This window comes from Bombyx mandarina, chromosome 22 (assembly GCF_030267445.1).
Source record: "Bombyx mandarina strain Sakado chromosome 22, ASM3026744v2".
NCBI classification, from domain to species: Eukaryota; Metazoa; Arthropoda; class Insecta; order Lepidoptera; family Bombycidae; genus Bombyx; species Bombyx mandarina.
Window position 1 is genome coordinate 8,194,141 of NC_143228.1, and position 21,893 is coordinate 8,216,033.

Sequence of the window (21,893 nt, forward strand, 5' to 3'; positions counted from 1 at the left end):
AGGTTTTTTTCGTTACGGAATTTCATAATTCCGCTCTCAAGCCGCGCTCGAGGCCCGCGATAAAATCTATGCAATAGCTTAACAATTTAACTGTTTTTAAATTTTAAAATAAACTACTACTAATTGAATAAGAATTGTCTGATCAACTCATCTTTGTTTAATACTTCACTATTACATTTTATTGCCTTTTGTTTATTTTACTTTTATACTAAACACAATATTGCAAATTACCCGAGCACAACAATGGCGGAGAATTTTAGGTGCGTGAGAGCAGACGTAGATACTAACGCGCATGCGCACTTGTCAGTACCCAGGGAGGAAAAGTTAGATTTTATTGCCTGTACAGCGGGAGGAAAACCGAGCTTTCGGCGTAGGTAGGAGAAAAAAGCATTTGTAAATGGTATCCTTTCCAGGGTCTAATAAATTGCTTTTTAAAAACTGAACACATGTTGTATTATTTGGCCTACTGCTTTCCTATTGTCATACAATTAACCGTTTAACTAAATTGATTACGTCCGTTACGAACTGCCTGTACGTTGTTGGACTTTTAAATACGACTAGTTGGATCAAAACTAACATATGAATTAAATTTTCCCCTTTATTTTATTCATGAAAATTAGCCGGTAGTTGCACTTCTGATATTACATCATAACGTTCATATTGCAGTCTTCGTACTGACCCGTACGGCTTACAACCCGCCAAAGACAACACGGAGGAGAGTTGGGTTGTTAAATATATTTATTTGGTGATTCTTGCGGATAATTATGGAAGTAGTTGTGTCAACTGGATAAACTGCGACACTAGAAAACGGCAGTTACATTTGCAAACATTCTTAAAAACCATTGTCTTTAGAATCTGAAAGGAAACAAAGCTAGTGCCAATTACTAGTAGTAAAAAGTAAATAGATTCGGCTTAAAAGTTATGGGGCATATAGGAAAAGTTTCTGAGAAATTGAATATTTCTATTAGGGGAAAATTAAAGGCGCGCAGACGATAGTCATGTAATCTCAAATAATCCTGTCATTTACTTAATAATATTATAATACAATCACATCTCAATGGGGCGCTGTTGTCTATGTAATATATAGCTTAGGAGACCGACGACCGCTTACGAAAGAATGAAAAATTGACATAATATTATTTCGAAATACATTAATCATGTTCAAAGCTACTGAGATCCAGAGGATTATTCCTTCTTTTTGTATTGTTACAGCGAATCATAATTTGTGACGTGAAGTTATGACGAAAGACGTAAAAATGAGTCGGAGAAGTCATTTCGCTTTTAAATTTTGTGGGCTTGATTTTACTTACAATACGGACATAATGTTTGATCTGACTGTGTATCTACAACACCGCTGGTGGCCAAGCCCGGTCTTTGACATTCAAAATAAATATTTTATTTATAGGGGCGTAAACACATTTGGTGTGTGTTTCAAATCAAACAAATCGATGTTAAACAGCTTCCGTTACATGTTTTGGCTGGTTACTGTAAATAGGTTAAATTGATTTAGCGTTTTCTTCCTGATTCGTGTCTTTCGTGTTTTGAAAATTCATGTCTTTGAAAAAAAAAACCGTCGAGCAAGATAAAATTTTATGAGCATATAAATAAATTTTAGAAATACCATTAAATAAATAATAAATAAGAGTACACATTTTATGAAAATTATATTTTGTTTAAAAAGTTTATAGTTGTTGTTAACATGTTTATAGATGTTAAATATATTTAATATGACATAATGAGCAATTTAGTTATTTTAAAATGATGATATTTCACTACAATATGATAAAGAACATTCTCCTTTACTTAGGTAATTTCATTGATACTATATTTATCTAAAACTAGACGTACCCCGCGGCTTAACTCGCGATTAATTTTTAACAAATAAAACACGTTGCATTTTCCCGGGATAAAGAGAGTAGTTTGTCACATTCCGGTTTATAAACTGCCGTCAGCTTGCGGATCCATTGGTGCGTATAATGAAAGAAATACTGAGCACTCTGCCGTATTTATTGTAGCAGATATACGCGGCGTTTCCTGGGTCAAATGTTATTTACCATGATGAAAATATATATTTTTTAATTCAAGCTATAAACGACCAAAAATAAACCAATTTTTTAGTAGAAGTTCATAAAAAGGCAGCCGTTTCAAGTTTCTTCTTCTGTTATTGACGATGTTCGTGAGCTAAAGCAATCAATAACCATCAGGTGGGCCTTATGCTCGTTGGGCTACAAAAGTATTAAAAATAAAGTTTTATGCATATAAAAATAAGAATTTCTTTTTAATGTAGGTAGTTTTTTTTTAAGATTTTCTTTAGATTATGTTAGCTTTTCACTACTTTACTTTGAAAAATATTGAAATTCAATAGTAGTATTAATTGAATAGGCTATTTTTGTTATAAATAGGCAGATCCAACTTATTAATCAATTGGTGATTAGAGACCTGAGACTATAAATATCACAACACAAATAAGCCCGATCTAGAGACGAAAACTTTTGAAATGTAGTAACTTTGCTATTATGTGACGGCCCGCGTGCCCTCTGTGAATGATAATTAATAAGTTTATACTGAAAAGTCAACAAATAATATCACAAGGACTGCTAGTAGCGCTGTAGACAGGGGTTGTAGAGCGTCGAGAGTCAACTACAGCCATTCGACTCCGACAACGCGACGCGGCGAACCGCTTCCGCGCGTTCTGCGCCTGAAAACTTTCCTCCGTGAATTCACCGACAAAGCCAGAATACCGCGAACATAAACAATTATTAATTCAAGTAATATGTGTTTAAAAATAATACATATGTCCCTAAAATACGATCAAAAGTAATTTTAAAATTCGTCATTGTAAAGTTATTTAAAATTTAGAATAGTTTAACTGTTTACTGATAGTTAAAGTTATTTAGTGAAAGTAAATTATATATTTGTCTAGAATTTAAATTATTCTGAAACGACATCGCGTGAATTGTGAATGTGCAGAGAATACGAAAACAAATAATAATTGTGTTCTGCGAGTACAAATATGTCGCTCAAAGTGAAGTGATACAACAAAATATCAGCTGAAGTTTACTGTAGTCATTTCTATACGAAGGTTAAACATCAGTAAGTGCGCAATGTCAACTTTGGAAGCGGAGACAAGCTTGCTAATCGTTCTGCAAACAGGCTGCAAAGAGGCGGCGAGCTGTGTATGCTCTTGTGTGGCGTATGAGTTAGCGTACTGAGCTAAGGTCTGTGTGAATACAGAAGAACAAAGACAAATAGGTAGTTTCTATAAAACTTCACCATTCTGCTCCAATACGCAACCTCCGCTTTCTTCAGCATGGATGGAAGGCAAGTGTTTATTTTACAACATATTTTAACTACCTTATATGTTTACCATAATTTCCTTCGAGTTATTTTTATAAAAAGTAAATAAAAATTAGCGACTTTTGAGTCGCTACAAGTCGGACGCAGAGTAAATATTTATGAATAAGTGCCAATTATAAATTAGATTTATTAAGTAAGTCAATTCTTAGTCCATTTGAATAGAATAAGAATCGATTTACTTAGAAATCGTTTCCGGGTAAAGTTAATGTGATGGAAATTTATAGTATTTTGTAGACAAGTAAAGTTTCCGTCCGATAAATGAAACATGGTGTTTTAAAATCGTGGTATAGCTAATATAAGTGCTCTGAAAGTGGTGGTCTTCTTCAACTTCCATAGTTAGTTAAATGCAATAACTATTGAAAAGAACAAGACCCGAGTACGGCTTTACCAAATAGTTTTTTGTAAGTTTACATATTTTCTATAAAATACTAAATATGAATTTACCCTCCTTTTACAAATATAGAAACAATGAATTTTCATGTAGCTACCTGAACAATAAAGTAATGGATGTGATGAAATATATTCCAAAGTCGGTGCACTTTTATTTTAATGCCTCTTGTAATCAGTTGAAAATACCAAAAAAATATATAACCTAAAACCAAATATTGTGAATATGAAGAAAATGCATTAATTAGTTTAAGTAAAATTAAATTTAACTAAAAATTTTGTAATTTTTTCCAGACAACCACTAATTCTAATTTTAAGATTAGAATTAGAAGAATTAGAAAATAATTAGAAGATAACAGCAGGAAAGTGGTTGCGTAAAAAATGATTTTAACCACTACTAATATTTATATACAAAGATTTTCTTCGCGCAGATTTTATAAAATAAAAATTTAAGCGATTTACACAGACTGAGAGTAAAATATATATCAATAAGTGTTAATTATAAAGATATACATATATAGATATACATATATTTATTGCAAAACAAAATCACCTACATTTACAGTTACACTCAGAAATCGTTTTCTTTTTAAATTAATTAATTAAGTAAAATTTGTTATAAATGAAAGCTAAATAAACTTTTCAAGAAATTCCTAACAATGATTCTAAAATTAAGAATGCATTGTTTAACATCGCTAGCTAGAGTTACTTAGTTAAAATTAGTGGCATTACGAAATTATTTTCAAAGTAAATGTTAGAGAAACAATTTCGCTAAGCTATTTGGTCCAGCAGACGAGTTCATGACCCATGTGATATTCGCTGAATATCGTAACTCATAGACACTATATATTTAATACGATATTAAGATACAATGAATTGAGTAAACGAATTAAAGCAGTGAAATAATTGAAGAAATAAAAGTAAAAAAGTTGATGAATCAGTAATAAAAAATCTTGACCTCCAACCTTTGCGAATGGAAACTTTATGATATCTAAAAAGCATTTCGTATATTGATTTAAAACGTAACGTGTGTAGTTTCCTTATTTCCTTGAGATCTAGATCTTTTGATTTAAAGAAAAAATATCTTTAGTATGTTTAATATACTAGTGGAATCTAATCACGCTCCACTGTGTCGCTAATTGTATGGAGAACATCTATTTTTCCCGCACGCTACATATCTTACATTGATGGTACTATTATATAACAGAAGCCTTCCCAAAGAATACCGAATATAACATACCAGGTTTTCCGACAATCAGATGAATGGCTTAGGAACGCACGTAGGACAAATATTCGTATTTTATTTAGATCTGTTGGAGCCAATTATGATTTGAGAAGTTGATCTAGCAAAATTCAAATTATGGATATCAATAGCGACTTTATTTCTTAAGTGTCAAGACATATATACTTATACTATGCTAATATTATAAAGAGGAAAGATTTGTTTGTTTGTTTGTTTCGAATAGGCTCCGAAACTACTGGACCGATTTGAAAAATTCTTTTTCCATTAGAAGCCGACATTGTCCCTGATGAACATAGGCTACTTTTTTAATTTTTTTTTTTGTTTCATGTGTGTTTTAATGTTTCCGAAGCGAAGCGAGGGCGGGTCGCTAGTGTATGCATATAAGCAGCAACAGTAAATTTGTTAAGAATTTCAAATTCTATAGAATACGTCTTTTAAACAACTACTACCTACATACTCGTACATGTATTAGGGAACCTCAATAATGTTTTGTACAATCAATATGCTTCTATCGAATTCGAATTGAAGAAAAAACTTGTATGAATTTGCGAAATATATAGTTTTAGCAACGGCTTAATAATTTGAATAAATAAAAAATATAAAAGTGGGTTGGAACGATCGACACGGAATATTAAATCTAAGACAAGTGAACGCTGCGCGCGCTTCCAGCAAAAGTGATCCGAGGTGGCGTGATGTCCCCGCTGGTCGGTCGGTTGCCCCTCCAGATGACGAGTTGCCCCTCCAGATGACGTCACGAGTCCACGTGAGTGCTCGTCGTCAATGGCTCCGCCCATCGACTTTGACTTAAGAGGGAGTCGCCTCTAATACGGCCTCTCCTGACTGGTGGACGTCCACGTTCACCTCGATGTCATGACCGTCTTCAATCTCTGACGATGCAGGACTCACTGTGTGCACAGCGTTGCTATCGGGGTGTTCTATGATATCGTCATAGAAATAGATTGTTTGCATTACAATCATGATTTTGGTACCATGAACCATTAGTAAAAGTTAGTAGTTTTTGTGAGCATTTTACATCACATTTCAGTGCGTTCATGTATAGTAGGCTCTTGTTGAGTTACGTTAGATGTACTGACGACACGGCACTGTTACCATATCGAGTGTATAATATACTGTGAGAGTAAAGTCTGGTTGACATGGCCAAGTTAACATGTCAAGCTAATACACTCGTAACGTGAACTGCGTTACCACGTCACACCTTTACGTGAACTTTGTTACCACGTCACAACATATACGTGAACTATGTTACCACGGTACAACATCTACGTGAACTATGTTACCACGTAAATCTCTGCGTGAACTATGTTACCACGTTACAACATCTACGTGAACTATGTTACCACGTAAATCTCTGGAAGCATGCAGTCAACCCCAAGAATGTTTGACATTACGCGTCACTGGTGACTCAACTAGTGCCTGAACCCTACGAGGACTCGGCCTAACCTGACCTCCACCAAAAATTAAATCAACTCGTGAATCTGTAGACTAGCGTTCGCGAGTCAACCAGAGGGCCCATTATGCCCCGTATCATTATTAAAGTTCCGAGTTTGTCAGTCAGACCTCTGACCATCTTAATACAGAGCAACGATCTCCTGGCGCACTCGACGTATGAGGCAAAGCAATCTGATGCTAATTGCATAGCATTATAAAGAATATTGGCATACTCTAACTTTCGCGGACACAACGGCTTAAAGTCTTTTACGAAGTTACCCCACGTCCGGTCACTAGACAATCACACGTGTAACCAAGTACGCTCATCACTCTTAAGACAGCCCAAAACTCGTGACAAATACTCAGTGCCTTCCCAGTTAAGGATCTAGTCCATTCTACTTCCTTACACAGTGTGTCTATGTATTGCACGGCAGGGTAAAACTTAGAAATAAAGTAACCATGAGCTCGATCTGAATTTACGAATCTAATGGATTCGGTTAACTTCCGTGCTGATGTGGTAGTTGCCTTTTTATTGTCACAACGCGTGGTGGAACTATTTTACATCTATTCTCAAACGCGGGTACAATCGACACGGCGATGGAACAACACGGCGTCCCGTTTGCATGATCACCGACCTGGACAGTCGGACTGTTGTCTAATTGACGTATTGATGGAGTGTGCCGACTAGTAACATTTTGAACCCTTCGAATGTTATTTCCACCCATCGAAACTGAGCATTCAGTCTCCAGCATGTTTTATCGCGTCAATAAAAATAGACCGTAAGGTCGGTTGTGATAAAGTCGTTGAGCTAGTTACTTGGTGATTTATTACATTTCATAAGAGGGTATCCGACAAAAAAAATCTACTTCGCACCAAGAATCGATATCATTAACGCTGGGGTCAAAATTAGAAATATAAAAATGGTTCGACCTTACTTTGGACAGTGCACTTAATGCTCCGATGATCCTGTCTGTAGCGTCGTACGCGCGGGACTCTGACGGCGGCAGTGATGTGATTCCCAACGCCACCACGGGTCCGGCGCCACCACCGTCCGCGGTCGAGGGACGTGCGTCTTCTATCTGCGACCCTAGCGGGCTCGACTCACGCGCAACGTTCACATTTGAGTTTTAAGCAATTAAACGCGCCAATATTATTCTCCAATATTGGTCTCGAACATTCGGCGAATGCGAGCGTCCTCCTACCCTGCTTCCAGTTACACGTATATCGGTCATTACGTTGTTAATTTAATGCAAATTTTAAAAATAAACTGTACGCCAGGATAACCCAAAAGCGGATAGGGCACAAGCCCTATCCCACTTCTGATTTTAGCAACGGCTTAATAATTTGAATAAATAAAAAATATAAAAGTGGGTTGGAACGATCGACACGGAATATTAAATCTAAGACAAGTGAACGCTGCGCGCGCTTCCAGCAAAAGTGATCCGAGGTGGCGTGATGTCCCCGCTGGTCGGTCGGTTGCCCCTCCAGATGACGAGTTGCCCCTCCAGATGACGTCACGAGTCCACGTGAGTGCTCGTCGTCAATGGCTCCGCCCATCGACTTTGACTTAAGAGGGAGTCGCCTCTAATAATAGAATAATATTTTTCTTCGGTTCTTACCCTTTTCACTGTTTATTAAATAAAGCCTTTCGCCAGCAGAAGATAAAATAAAACGAGCGCAAAGCGATTTTAAATCCTCAAATTCCAGTCTTAAGAAATAGTCATTTTTCGTTGAAAGAAAAGATAAGTGACGTCAGAAATGACTGAGTATTTCAGGAATAATTTCATTTCGCTTTTGTACTCTCTCGTTTTAGTAAATTGCTAATAAAAATTGTTTCCTTTTCTTAAAATAAAAATCCTTGTAAAATTATTTGATCAGTATTCTTATACTCTCTATTTATGTTGGACGAACCGCAATTCCTGAGAGGTTCTTACAATTTTCGACGTAGCTATTTGGATTTGACTTTCATGTTTGCAATTAGGATATGGTAAAAAGCTTCATTTCGTTAATAATAGATTTATATGAAAATGAAACATGTTTTATGTTACGGGTTACCAAAAGTAATTTCTTCGGCAATTTAGTGTAATAGTTACTACTCATAGTATTTATAAAGTTTAAGTGGCTATGTAAGTTTTTCAAAAAAAGTGATAAGTTTAATAGAATAAAAAATACAAGATTAGGTTGATTTAAGATTGAGTAGGTATACAATTGAGATTTCCGCTTCATTTCTTAAGATGGGGGTATGGTGGTGCTAGTGATAGACAGGTTGTGACATTCACATGCATAATTTCCGTCCATCACTGAATATAACAAAGGTCAGGTCATTAAAAAAAGACAAAAATGTTATCCCTGTACGAATAACGCACGACAGGTGGCTCTCGAGTAGTTTTAGCTAATGAGTGTATTTCACAAGATTAGCGTAATGCAGTACGCTATGCAACTCAGTAGTGCCCCACAAAATGTATTTTTGTGACTTTTATGCTTTTTTATCTGCCCATAGTCTTTTTTGAGTGACCTTTGAGGATTATTTTCGGACTGTATAAATTCTATACTTTTAGCGATAGTGACAACGAACCGTCATTGAGACATAAGGTTGGAATCTCAATTACATAGGAAAACATCAAAGCGATACGCACGATTCTCTGGAGACAGATACAAACAGTATACTACTTTCTTTCCTTACGGGTCCTCAGCACGCCCTATCACTAAGACACAAAATAAGGTTTAGAAATCTGTTACTACTACTGACTACTACGATAGATAATTGATTGTAAGATATATGTAACGTTGTATGTAAGTCCAAACGTTTTAAATTAACTATAATTATGTTTAATTACATATTTGTTAATCAATTTAGTCTATGTTTATTTATTTGGGACTTGAAATTTTTTTTTTACTTTCTATCACGTCATTACTTTGTCCACGATTAAAGTAAATCCACACTTTAAGTATGCTATAGTTAAAGTATTAATTTCATTTAGTGATTCTTGGGCATCTTATGGTATTCTGGAAGAGATAGGTTTTAGCGATGAAATCACCCATTGTATCATTGCAACATAATTATGTTTTACCTATTTGTGTATACAATAAAGCATATTCAATTAATCAACGAATAAACGAGAGGAAAGTAGTAGTAGTATTCGTTATAAATAAGTTACATTATCTGACTTCTGGCCTAAAATCATTCCACGGGGAAATAGTCTGAGGATTAATTTTTTATGATCTCATCATCTCAAATCTATACTTCTATACTTATACTTATACTTATAATAATATTATAAAGAGGAAAGATTTGTTTGTTTGTTTGTTTCGAATAGGCTCCGAAACTACTGGACCGATTTGAAAAATTCTTTTTCCATTAGAAGCCGACATTGTCCCTGATGAACATAGGCTACTTTTTTTTAATTTTTTTTTATTTTATTTTTTTGGTTTCATGTGTGTTTTAATGTTTCCGAAGCGAAGCGAAGGCGGGTCGCTATATACTAATAAGTCTACAAGTATCATCTAGAGCTATCGCGCTATACACACAGTTTGTTCCTAGAGTTTTTTTTGTCTCGCTTCATCTAAATCTGAAATATTTATTTATTTATTTTATTGCTTAGGTGATTGGACGAGCTCACAGCTCACCTCATGTTAAGTGGTTACTGGAGCTCATAGACATCTACAACGTAAATGCGCCACCCACCTTGAGATATAAGTTATAAGGTCTCAGTATAGTTACACTATTCGTTTAGTTCTCCTTACACTATTCGTTTTTGGCATGTCCTTTTTTTTAAAGAAATGAAACAAAGCCTTTTGTGTTATAATCCAGGCGTTAATGATGTCCATGAGTTTCACTCACCATCGAGGTGACCGCATGTTCGTTTCACTTCGAATATGATTGAATAGGTTTTTATAGTTTTATAACTAAACTAAACGTAACGTTTTTCTAACCATATTGGATCGCCTATTTTAGATCTTTAATATGTAATGTATATATATAATAATGTAGATTATAATCCCGTACACACTATGGAAGAGTTTTAATTACCCGGACATAAAATAGATACAAAACAGGCATGTATGTACCTATTACAATAAAACAGGTTAGAATATTTTTTCTTTAAAACAAATAATATATGATATAATAATATATGAAACATATAATATATGTACATATATACGAGTAGATGCTACAGAAAGACTTCATTCATTTACACATCAATAGTAATGATGGATAACGAAGCTCCCAAATCTTAAAAGTTTCTAAATAGTTTTTCTCGCGAAAATCATAATCCTACAGAGAATTTGGAAAAACATAATATGATAAGTACTTTATTATGTTCCAAACGTTCTATTACTGTTTTTGTGAAGGCGGTATTTTTCTGGAACATTTATAGTGCTTATTACGAGAACTACAAAGAGTGAATTAATAATAAGTTGTGATATATCACAGCACATGATTCGTGGTAGAGCGTGATGAAAAAAAAGTAGAAATATTAAAATAATTAAATCATCCTTTTTAAATTTTTAAAGTTAATAGAATACGTGAAATAAAAGTAACGGAAAAACAATGCATTCCCGTTATCAACACGGTGGTTCAATGTTTTTCGTGTAACCATGCGATAACCACTGCAAACAGACAGACTGCCCATCTGATCCTAATTTAAATACGACTGTACTTGGTGCTATGTTTATTTACTATGTGCCGGTAGTTTTTCAGTTTGCAAGGCTATTACCGTGTAAAAAAATACAAATGTTGACAATAAAATTGGATACTCACGAGTCGGTAAATTTATGGTGAACTCTTTGCGCTGTAACACACTTCACACGATTAACATGAGATTTCAATTCAACTGGGTATCCTAAAAAAATTTAGATGTTAAGTATTACAATAAAATATAACTCTACGCAGGCCATATATTTCAGATTCTTAGTTTTTTTTCTTCATTGTTCTCTTATAAATTTCATCACAACATACCAAGTAATAATAGATAATAGAACACCGTTCACTGCAACGCTTAATAGTCCCTTAGTAATCGTGCTACACCAATGCAGTCAGCTGGTTTGTAGCGAAGTGTAATCATCTAAATTGAAACAATTTTTGGTATCTGAAAAATACGTGATAAATACGTGTTAGACAAAGATAAATATAAAATTTAATCTGGAACAATGCACGTATGTCATTCACAAAATGTGACGCCATTCAACATTTGAAAAAATTGTTGATTTCTCATTTTAGAATAGCACTGTTCAGCTGTAGAAAACTTGGTTTTATATCCTCTCACTGAGTTCCAAACTAAACAACAATATAAAGATCTTTTCAAGAGTAACGAGCGGAATGTTTAAACAAATAAATGAATAAATGGTTTATGAACGTTTTAGTTTACATGCAAAACTATCTCGTTTACTTCAAAATAAAATCAAGAGCGCAATTTGATTAATGATTTGATCTGAATATTGTTCTTTCAATTATTTTTGGAATCGTAATTACTTTTATAAATACCATCAAAGTTTTTTTTTTTTTTGTTGAACACATTAAGGTTACTCGACCCGTAAACCTATTTAAATTTCGTTTATGTAGTGAAATACAATCGTTGTCATTAAAAAGTAATAAAAACGAAGATAAGACTAAGTTGGAAATGGTTTCAACGGGGAAAATGAGAAATGATCACACTTAACAGTCTTGTTAATCCGGAAAGTCATCAATTTTGGTTTTACGAAGATTTATTGAGAGTAGAATTGCTTGTTTGTTTTTTTAATTTTTATTACAACCTGTGCTGAGATTTAAAAAATATTTCTTTATCTAAATTCTGTGGCTTTGGAAATTGTGAAATTTCAGTACCAGCATTATTAAATCTGACATTTAATTTACAATGAGTCTGTGAAGTTTCCCTGGGCAAATTTAATTAAAACACTAACTTTTATGAGCGGTCTACTTATTTTGTATTAAATATATTGAGTACTAAATTTCACGGTTCACTTAGTTAAATATAAGTATATATTTATTTTTTTTCATTTTGCTTTTGAGTGATATAAAAAAGTCCTCATGGCCTAAAGAATAGCCATTGTATGGCCACCCAATATGATTTGGTTTGGTATTAAGTATTGGTTTGCAGGAGTCCCTTGAACAAGAATTTAGAAGCTCACCTTAAATCATGAGTTCGAAATCTTAATTGTACTTTATAAAGACTGCCTCACGCTTCAAACTAAAATGCCCACAAAATGTCCTACCACTAGCCAATAAATTGATAGAGGTGAGTTGATTCCTCAGCAAATTCTTCTTAAAGCTTAAATATACAATTTTAAGTTTTTAATTGGGCAGTTTGGTAGCTCCTAATTTGCACACTTAATAAAGCCATTATCACTTAGTCACAATTTACTACCATCAAATATATTGTAATGTATTCTGAGACGATTGCATCATCTATCTATTTATACTTATGTAGCTATATAACGGTCTATATGTATGTATGTTCTCTACAATTTTCGATACGATTTGATACGATTTCGATGGCATTTTCACGAAGTCTTCATATTGGCCCAGCGTGTGATCTTGTAGAGTTTGGTAACGATGTAATTTTAGTGAAATCAAAGATCGCCCAGTAAAGAGGCCCGTATTTTACTAGTACATTGTGAACAATAATAGATGCTTTCAGATCTCTTAATTTCATTTAACGTTGCCACGAATTATATCTTGAAGTCGAAACACGTGTTTGATGTGTCAGCTGTTTAGTGAAACAGTGGGCGGTACTGGCGTTGTGCGTGAAATATGTAATTGTTTTGTAATATCAGCTAGTTCTATTTTTTGTGATATGTGGGTGTTTAACGCTTCGAGTAGGAGAATAATTGACGGAGAATAAGTTCAGCGAAATGTATGAAACTCATAGACTAACATAGAACAAAAATAAAAGCTCTGAAAATTAAATTCTATTTTCTTGAAGGTAGGTTTTTTTTCCACATGAGAAAATCGCCGGATCCCCCACCCGTGCGGCAGGTGGGTATGTAGGAGTTGAACCTCACTAAAAAACTCCTGCTGCTCACAACCGGCGCCCTACCTCGGACCGGGCCGGAGCCCAGTCGGGGCTATTGAGACGGCGGGATAGGGTTGACGCAGAGCACACTACATCCATCCCGCCGTCCCACAGATGCCGGACCGGCGGCCGCCAGCGTCACGACCACCGGTTTCCTCGGTTAGCGGGCCGAGAGCCCACCTTGATGGCGCCGCGTTACACCTTCCCCCAGAGCGGTCGGGGGAATGCGGTCTACCATCACCCGGCTTCCTACTGCGGGTGAGCGTGCAAAGCACGCCACCCCACGTCTGGGTCTCTCTCCGCACAAAACGGTTGAGACCCCAAGATCTTAGGGGGCCCGGTCACGGATACGACCCCGGTCCCGACCCCCTGCTCGGCGGCGGCGGGTTTCTGCGTAGTGGGGAGAGCTTTGCCTCACTCGCTCTGCTGCCTCCTTCTGCGAGATTTGAAAGTAGTTTTCTAGTTAATATATTATACTATGATTAAAACACAGTACAGTAAAGCAATACCTGATATTCACGACTAAAACACGCGGCCACCTCATTGATGGTAGCATTTTATTGCAAGTATTATTAAAATAGAAAAGGTTATTGCAGTAGAGTATTGAATGTAATTAGGGTAGTTAACTTTTAAACATAAAACGATACATATCTTACAATAACCAACATATTAATTTGTTGAATATTATTGCAATAATATCATACAAACATACTATAATTATTTTGTTTGGATTAGTAGTAAAGTTATGTTTTGGGTTTAAGCTTTTTTGTTATTTTTAACATACGTGGATGAACGAACTCATGGCTTACCTAGTGTTAAGTGACAACTGGAGTACATAGAGAGTATTACGTGATTACTACAACCCATATTGAGTGATGAAGCAAAACTACCATCTTTGAAATCGGAATGCATGGCTGCTTCACGGCGAATGGTGGTACGTACAAGCTGATAATACGCGTATACGTACCAGTAAAGCTGCTAATTTATTCTTGTTTCGGCTTCACTAACGTTATTTTTGTAATACAATCTGTATTAATTGTAGTCTACGATTATTTATGTTCTAAACTGTAAGACCTGTTTACTGGTGGTAGGACCTCTTGTTAGTCCACACGGGTAGGTACCACCACCCTGTCTACTTAGTCTGGCCATAAATACTGTTACAAAGGAATACAAAAAAAAAATCTATGGCAAATAACATTTATAACTTTTACAGTGTGTTAGTTTAATACATAAATATAAAACAATTTAAAGTATAAAAAGCTTATTCGAAGTGGTCTCCATTGGCTGCAATACAGTCCTTTAAACGTTGAGGCCAGTTATCAATAGAAGCACGCACTCTTTCCATGGGAAAAAATTTCACTGCCAATCGTACGGATTGTTTTAGGGACTCCAAATTATCATGGCGTAAACGCCATGGTAATTTATTAATGGTCATAAATCATATCAGTCATGGACCATAAATCATAATCCAGCGGATTAGGATCGGGACTAGACGACGGCCAGTCTTCAGCTCTGATGAAGTCCGAAACGTTCGATTTCAACCAAGAGTGCGTAGACCGAGCTTTATGACCTGGCGCCGAGTCTTGCTGGAAGGACCATTCTTGATTATTGAACATGGTGCTGTTAAGGGGCTTCACTACCTTCTCAAGAATGGTATCTTGATACACTTGTGCCGATGTTTTTATAGCTTTTTCACAAAAGTATGGCTCAGTCACTCCTTCATAGCTAATACCCCACCAAACCATCACTGAAGTCAGATAGTGCCCACGTTGCACTCTGTCGACTAACTGGGAAGCTTCCTTAGAGCTTTGAGCATAAATAGGGTCATTTTGTTTGTTAAAATGTTGCTCAATTGTAAAAAAATTCTCATCCGTAAACAAAAACTTTCTATGACCTCCCTTTGCGTACCGCTTCAGTAGTTGTTTCGATTTTACCACCCTTTTCTCTTTTAAATTATCAGTTAAGAAATGACCAGTACGTCTCTTATAGGCTGCAAGTGCTAAGTCATCTTTTAAAATACGCGACATGGTTCTAGTTGCTATCCTTATCTCCCGAGATAAAATCTTTTGCCTTCGGACAGGATTTCTTCGAATTCTTTCCCTTACTGCTTTGACCACCTTTTTCGTACGAACACTACGTGGACGGCCAGGTCTCACTGCACCTATTAATAGCCCGGTACACAAACATTTTACTAATACCAAGCGTATGGAGAGTTTTAAAAATTGCATTTGGCTCCATACCTACTTTGTGTAATGCAATCACAGCGATTCGGTTCTCTTTATCACCCCACTCCATTTTAATATCGCAAAATATTGTACAATGTATTGGCGCCAAAATGAGAAAACTCAATGAGCAATCATATAAAAATGACAGATTCCAAATTCAAATGTAATATTTTGTTTATTTTTAATTGTAACAGTATTTATGGCCAGACTAAGTATTTCTGCCGTGAAGCAGTAATGCGTTTCGGTTTGAAGAGTGGGGCAGCCGTTGTAGCTATACTGAGACCTTAGAGCTCATATCTCATGATGGGTAGCGGCATTTACGTTACAGATGTCTATGGGCTCCGGTAACCACTTAACACCAGGTGGACTGTGAGCTCGTCCACCTATCTATGCAATAAAAGAAAGAAAAAGAGATGTTTTTGGTTCGAAAACCAAACTGTCACTGAATTTATTTCAGTTGGAATATATTTGTGTCGATTTTTCCTTTCGAAATTTGCGCAATACAAAATTCCCATAGATACAGCCCACTGAATTTCTCGCCGAACCTTCTCAGTGGGTCGCGTTTCCGATCCGGTGGTAGATTCTGCGAAGCACTGCTCTTACTAGGGCCAGTGTTAGCAACGCCTCCTGTTTTGAACCCTGAGAGCTTACCTACACGTTAGGGTTACGCTGACATAGCCTCTCAAGGCTATCAACTTGGGTAGAAAAAAAAAACAATTTAATTATTTTAGCAATTCCTTAAAATAGCAAGTTAAGATAATGATACAGAACAATGATTACTTATGGTAAATATACAAGCGACTTAAGAGCTTAGTTTTGATACCTTTCGAATAGGTGATCGAACGATTTTTAATGCGAGAACATGTGCGGATGTGCGTAATAATGTTTAGTATCCGTCTATATAAGGTATAACTGTCTATAAAGTCTATATATACTTTTGATATTACTCTAGTGGGTGTACAAGCTCACGGACCATCTGCTGATAAGTGGTTACTGGAGCCTATATTCGTCGTTCCCTGAGGATCGCGACCACGTGTATGTAAGTCTCTGTCATGTCGTCATGAAAATCGGTCAGCTATGAAGCGGACCGCGTGTTGCATGTTGCCTTCAACTGACCTCTTTGTAGTATCCGATTTTGTTGGTGTCCTACTATTGCCTACGGGAATCACAAAAAGCATTGCAACTATGAACCTTAAAACATGAGGTTAAAGTCTCAATTGTATTTAAACCTTTTTTTGTAACATAGATTCACCGTCCACCTGGTGTTTAATGTCATAGGCCCTATACATCACAACGTTCATACCACAACCTTGACACATCAGGTCGTAGCTTAGATTGTAAATATTGCACTACGACTGTTCCTTTAGATTGGATACATGATTGGTTCACAATGCAAGTTTGTTAGTTTTTCGGTTTTTGATTTTCACACCATAGCCCTGGTTCATTGTGGAAGCTGTTGATGATCATATGTTAAGAGTTTAGCACTTAAAAAAAGTACATATATTTGTTAACGATTAGATCATTGTTATTGGTTATTGTCAGGTTACTCCATACGAGAACATGGTATAATAAATAAGTTATCAAGGATGAAAACTTACTTATGCTCTTATTGTATTACGCGGTTTCAATCTTAGATTTACGTGTAAACATAATTAGCTCATGTGAAACGATCCGGTCGATGGAATCTGACACGTGGAAGGAAATTTCCTTGTTTCTTGGTTGTAGATAACATAAATATAACTTTAAATTAATTCGGTCGGTTCGCTGAAGTTACAAGATATGCTTAAGTTGTTACTCCACAGAATATGATGAACTTACAAGCAGCTAATACGATAATAAGATTTTTAAAAAGATGTTTAAAAAATCATGAAGATGTACTTCAACGTATAGCAAAGAAGATAAGTATACTCGAAGTAGAAGTGTAACCACCTGTCCTGGTAAGACAGGAAAGGCCGTCGAGCCACCAATAGTATCTCCTTTCTTTTTTTAGTGCCCTTGTAGGCGGTAGCCTTATGATGGTAAATGTTTATCGTTGCCCAGCGACTTCAGTAATAAAAGGGCCAGAGACAAGCCGCTGTCTATCGTTTCTAAAAAAAAAAAAGCAGAAGTGTAACCTTCCGAAGAATATGTTCGTCTCTTTTTAGTGCTCTGTGGCATTTTTTAAACACATTAACAACGTAAATGCCTCCATCCGTCTTGGGACACGATTCCTAAGTTTATAGTAGTCTATATAGTGTTTTAAAATACAATTACTGCCTACCCTTCAAACAGAAATGCATTACTGCTTCACATCAGGAATAGGAAATGTAGCGGTGCTTATAGGCGCTGGTTCGCAAGATTAACTTCCACGTGTATCAATCATAAAATTACAATAGCACTACACAACCACAGTGGTATACAAGAAGTTTTCACTTCAAAAAATAAGTATGGTATGATTTTAATAATAAAATTGTAATCTAGGAATAATTACAACGCATTTATTTAATAACATGCGCTACGATAAGGAAAATATGTAGGTATTTATACCCTCATCACGGTCTATGTATTAATAATTTAAAAAACAAAGGTTTCAATGAAAACACCATTAAGAAAATCTTAAAACGTTTATCGTAAAATTCTCCTGAACAGCATTCAATGTTTTTGACGTTAACAAAATAAGAATAAAGATTTGATAAAAAATATTTTGTTAAGCATTTAGCTTGACGTTTTTTAATGTCTTCATTTATTTTTGTTTTAGCGCGAACACATCACAGGACGATGAAACCGACTGGCCAGGGAATTCAACGCTGGACGAATACATCGCGCAAAACAGTACTAGCGATGCATACGGTACGTTACTTGGGTAATTAGCGCGTCGTAAAACGTAGATTAATGTAATAAAAATAACAACAGGGTGTGACTGTTTAATTGATGGAGGTTTTTGTATTGTGAATATTAAGATTGATGATGAAGTACATCCCGTGGATGGAAGATACCAATTTTCAAATTTTAGTTTCAGAAACATAATGATTTAGAGAAAAAATCAATGCCTTTCATATATGTATATATTTTTTATCAGATGGATCTATGAGTTTACGATCAAATGTTATGTGATTACGAGAGTTTTTATTTATTTATTTATTGTTGCTTAGATGGGTGGACGAGCTCACAGCCCACCCGGTGCCAAGTGGTTACTGGAGCCCATAGACATCTACGACGTAAATACGCCACCCACCTTGAGATATCAGTTCTAAAGTCTCAGTATAGTTACAACGGCTGCCCCGCCCTTCAAACCGAAACGCATTACTGCTTCACGGCAGAAATAAGCAGGGCGGTGGTACCTACCCGCGCGGACTCACGAGAGGTCCTACCACCAGGCACTACAATAGGCACCACAATGTAAATGCTGTTCATCTTGATAGATAAATTCGAAGTTCTAAATATATTACAAGAAATCATGGTGTTAGCTCTGTTCGGCACAGGCTCACAACACAGCCTAAAGTCAATTTGGCTTTATTTTTATCACACGATGCAACTCCTTAACTGTAGCAGTCTTGAATGAAATACCTATGCTTTAAACATCGATAAACATCTTTATCATTGGGATCTTATCTCTTATTCAGTTTGTTGTGAAACACAAAAAGGGACTGCGAAACTTAGGGGAAAAGTACTTTTTTTTCTGTTTCAGATACTTTATATGATGTCCCAACGGGTGTAATAGTACTGCTGTCTTTCTTGTACGGCTCCATATCAGTGTTGGCAGTCGTCGGTAACTTCCTTGTGATGTGGGTTGTCGCCACGTCGCGTCGAATGCAAAGTGTCACAAACTGCTATATAGCTAACTTAGCACTAGCTGACATCGTAATAGGATTATTTGCCATACCATTCCAAGTAAGTGCCCATAAATACTTATCTCGTTAACGTAAAAGGCGATACATTTAAGGGAACTGCGAACTGTATAAGTTTTCGGTCGGCCGACTTCTTATCAACATTTCTCTTATCACCGTACCCCAGGCACAGAACGAATTTCTTTAACACCCGACTTCGTGTGTTTGTTTTTGTTTCGTTTTATTACAATAAATGCTGAGCTAGTCGTAAATCAGCGGATGAAATTTGTATAAGCCCTAATTCACATTCTCAAATAATTCACGTTGAAATTCTTGTTTTATACATAAATCACTCCACTCCGTTTTACGCATGAACTCTAAGCCATTTTATGCTACATTGAAAAAAACATCGTATGATCTCCGGTTCGCCGGATAGGAAATCCGATCGACTGTTATATGTGAAGTTGGATTTTAAATTGCTTTTCACCTCCAGTTTTAGGAACATAAATTTAGTTTCAGACATTTTTACGTGGGCGTCTGAATAAACGTTAGCTTTTGAAAGCTCACGAACATCTTATTAAATTAACGATATTAAAGTATTAAACGATCTTCAAAATTAATTAAAGATTATAAACTTTTTGTCCCGGTAAATATATTTAAGCTAGAGTTAAAACGATCAATCTGGAATTTTAAAAATGATTGTGCAAATCTGAGAGATCTATATTAGTTTTTAGTGTAAACCATCAGAATTATTCTTTGAAATCAAAGTGATCAAGTTAGTCAAACTGCTCAGTAAGCGACTGTATTACAGACATGGGATATTCAAACATCGTTTCGTCCAAATATATTTTAGACTGATAAGTCGGTCATCAATTGTGATTCTTATCTGCGTAAATTATTTGTCCTAAACATTACTATTGCCATTCTCGATATTACTTCGGTTTTAGCGTAATAACGTTTATATAATTTGTCAACATGGTTAAATGTGATTTTATTGTGGTCTTTATGTTAAACGTTATAGTGACTATAACAACATATACTTTTGAATTTGCACAAACTATTCGGGCACGGTAAACGAGAATGAGAAATTCACAGAATCACCTCGTGATCACAACTTTTGCGTATTTTGTTTTATGATTTTCAATAAAGTTTAATACGAAGCATTACATAGATAATAGGAAACATGAAATTTATTACTTTTTAATCAATTTGAATATTTTAATCTAAATTGTATAGTATACGGTTTTCAATAGGGACGCTCGATGTTTGACATCTCATAGCAGCCATCTTGGTAAAGCGATAGCTGTCAAATTTGGCATGAACACATACTTAGTCGTGACATTTCACCATGAAACGCTACACGCTTGTCCGGCGGTATATCGGCCGTTAATTCTTCGAAAACGCGGAAGGATCCGCTTTTTTTTTTCCTACCTCTGCTGATAGCCTTGAGATGCTATTTCAGCTTTACCCTAACATGTAGGTGAGCTCACGGGGCTCAAACCGGAAGTGTTGCTAACACTGGCCCTAGCAAGAGCAGTGCTTCGCAGAATCTACCACCGGATCGGAAATGCGACCCGCTGAGAAGATCCGGCGAGAAACTCAGTGGGCTGTGTCTGTGGGCTAATTCGCTCGTGGAGCCCTTCGTCGCGAGCGGCGGGTTCGACGAGGACGGTGACCGGTGCTTGTGGTACCTAAAAGTACCGTTAATGGATCGGAAGGATCCATAATGACGTGTTTTGGGTGACTTCGACTATTTACCATTCAGTCTACAGGTTCGGGTATGTAATTTCCAGCGGCCACGACAAAAGGGTTCTCATGTCGTGCCGCCTTGTCAAAATGGCGCAAAAGATTCGCGCTCACCGTCAGTGGCGACCGATATCGAAAGATGATAACAAACTTTTTGTGGCCTAGGATAGATGGTATGGATCTCACAAAGTTGTGGTTCCAACAGGCAGGCCCCACTTGCCATACATCACGGGAGACATTAAATTTATTGGATGAGAGATGATGAGAAGAGATGAGGATGATGAGAGAGATGGTTGAGCAGGATCGCAACTAAAGCGAAGTCGCGGCGGCCATTTTGCTGAAATTATATTCCATACATAATGTCTATTACTAAAATTGTGAACTTACGAAAAAAGTAGTATTGTGTTATTTTTCGAAAACAGAAAACAATTTGAAATCAATGAATAATGAATAACTCTTACTAAAACTTCTAAGAGTAAGCCGCCTTTTTAGCTTTTAAAAGGTCGTTTAACTCCGTTATATGTATTACGAGTATTTAAGTAAAATAATTTATTTTTAAATTGTTCGCATTAGGGCCGGACAAAACTTTTAATGAACTTATGAAAAAAAACTCCTTGTAAAAGTTCTAGGTGTACAGTTTTTCAGTATTGTACGACGATTTAAAAAT

The 21,893-nt window shown here is 36.0% G+C and overlaps 1 protein-coding gene across 2 annotated transcripts in view; it reads left to right on the forward strand.

Annotated features, from left to right (window-relative positions):
* The window catches only part of NGR-A23 (neuropeptide receptor A23), a 57,049-nt gene that overhangs the window by 9,567 nt on the left and 25,589 nt on the right, over positions 1 to 21,893 (forward strand). The window contains exons 1-3 of one of the 2 annotated variants that reach the window (XM_089737018.1): positions 2,645 to 3,321; positions 18,412 to 18,503; positions 19,342 to 19,544. In XM_089737018.1, coding sequence (XP_089593144.1) covers positions 3,311 to 3,321; positions 18,412 to 18,503; positions 19,342 to 19,544 — 306 coding nt within the window. In that variant the 5' untranslated portion in view covers positions 2,645 to 3,310. Of the gene's footprint in view, positions 1 to 2,644; positions 3,322 to 18,411; positions 18,504 to 19,341; positions 19,545 to 21,893 lie in introns of those variants that run through there. The other variant, XM_089737017.1, reaches the window with a different exon arrangement.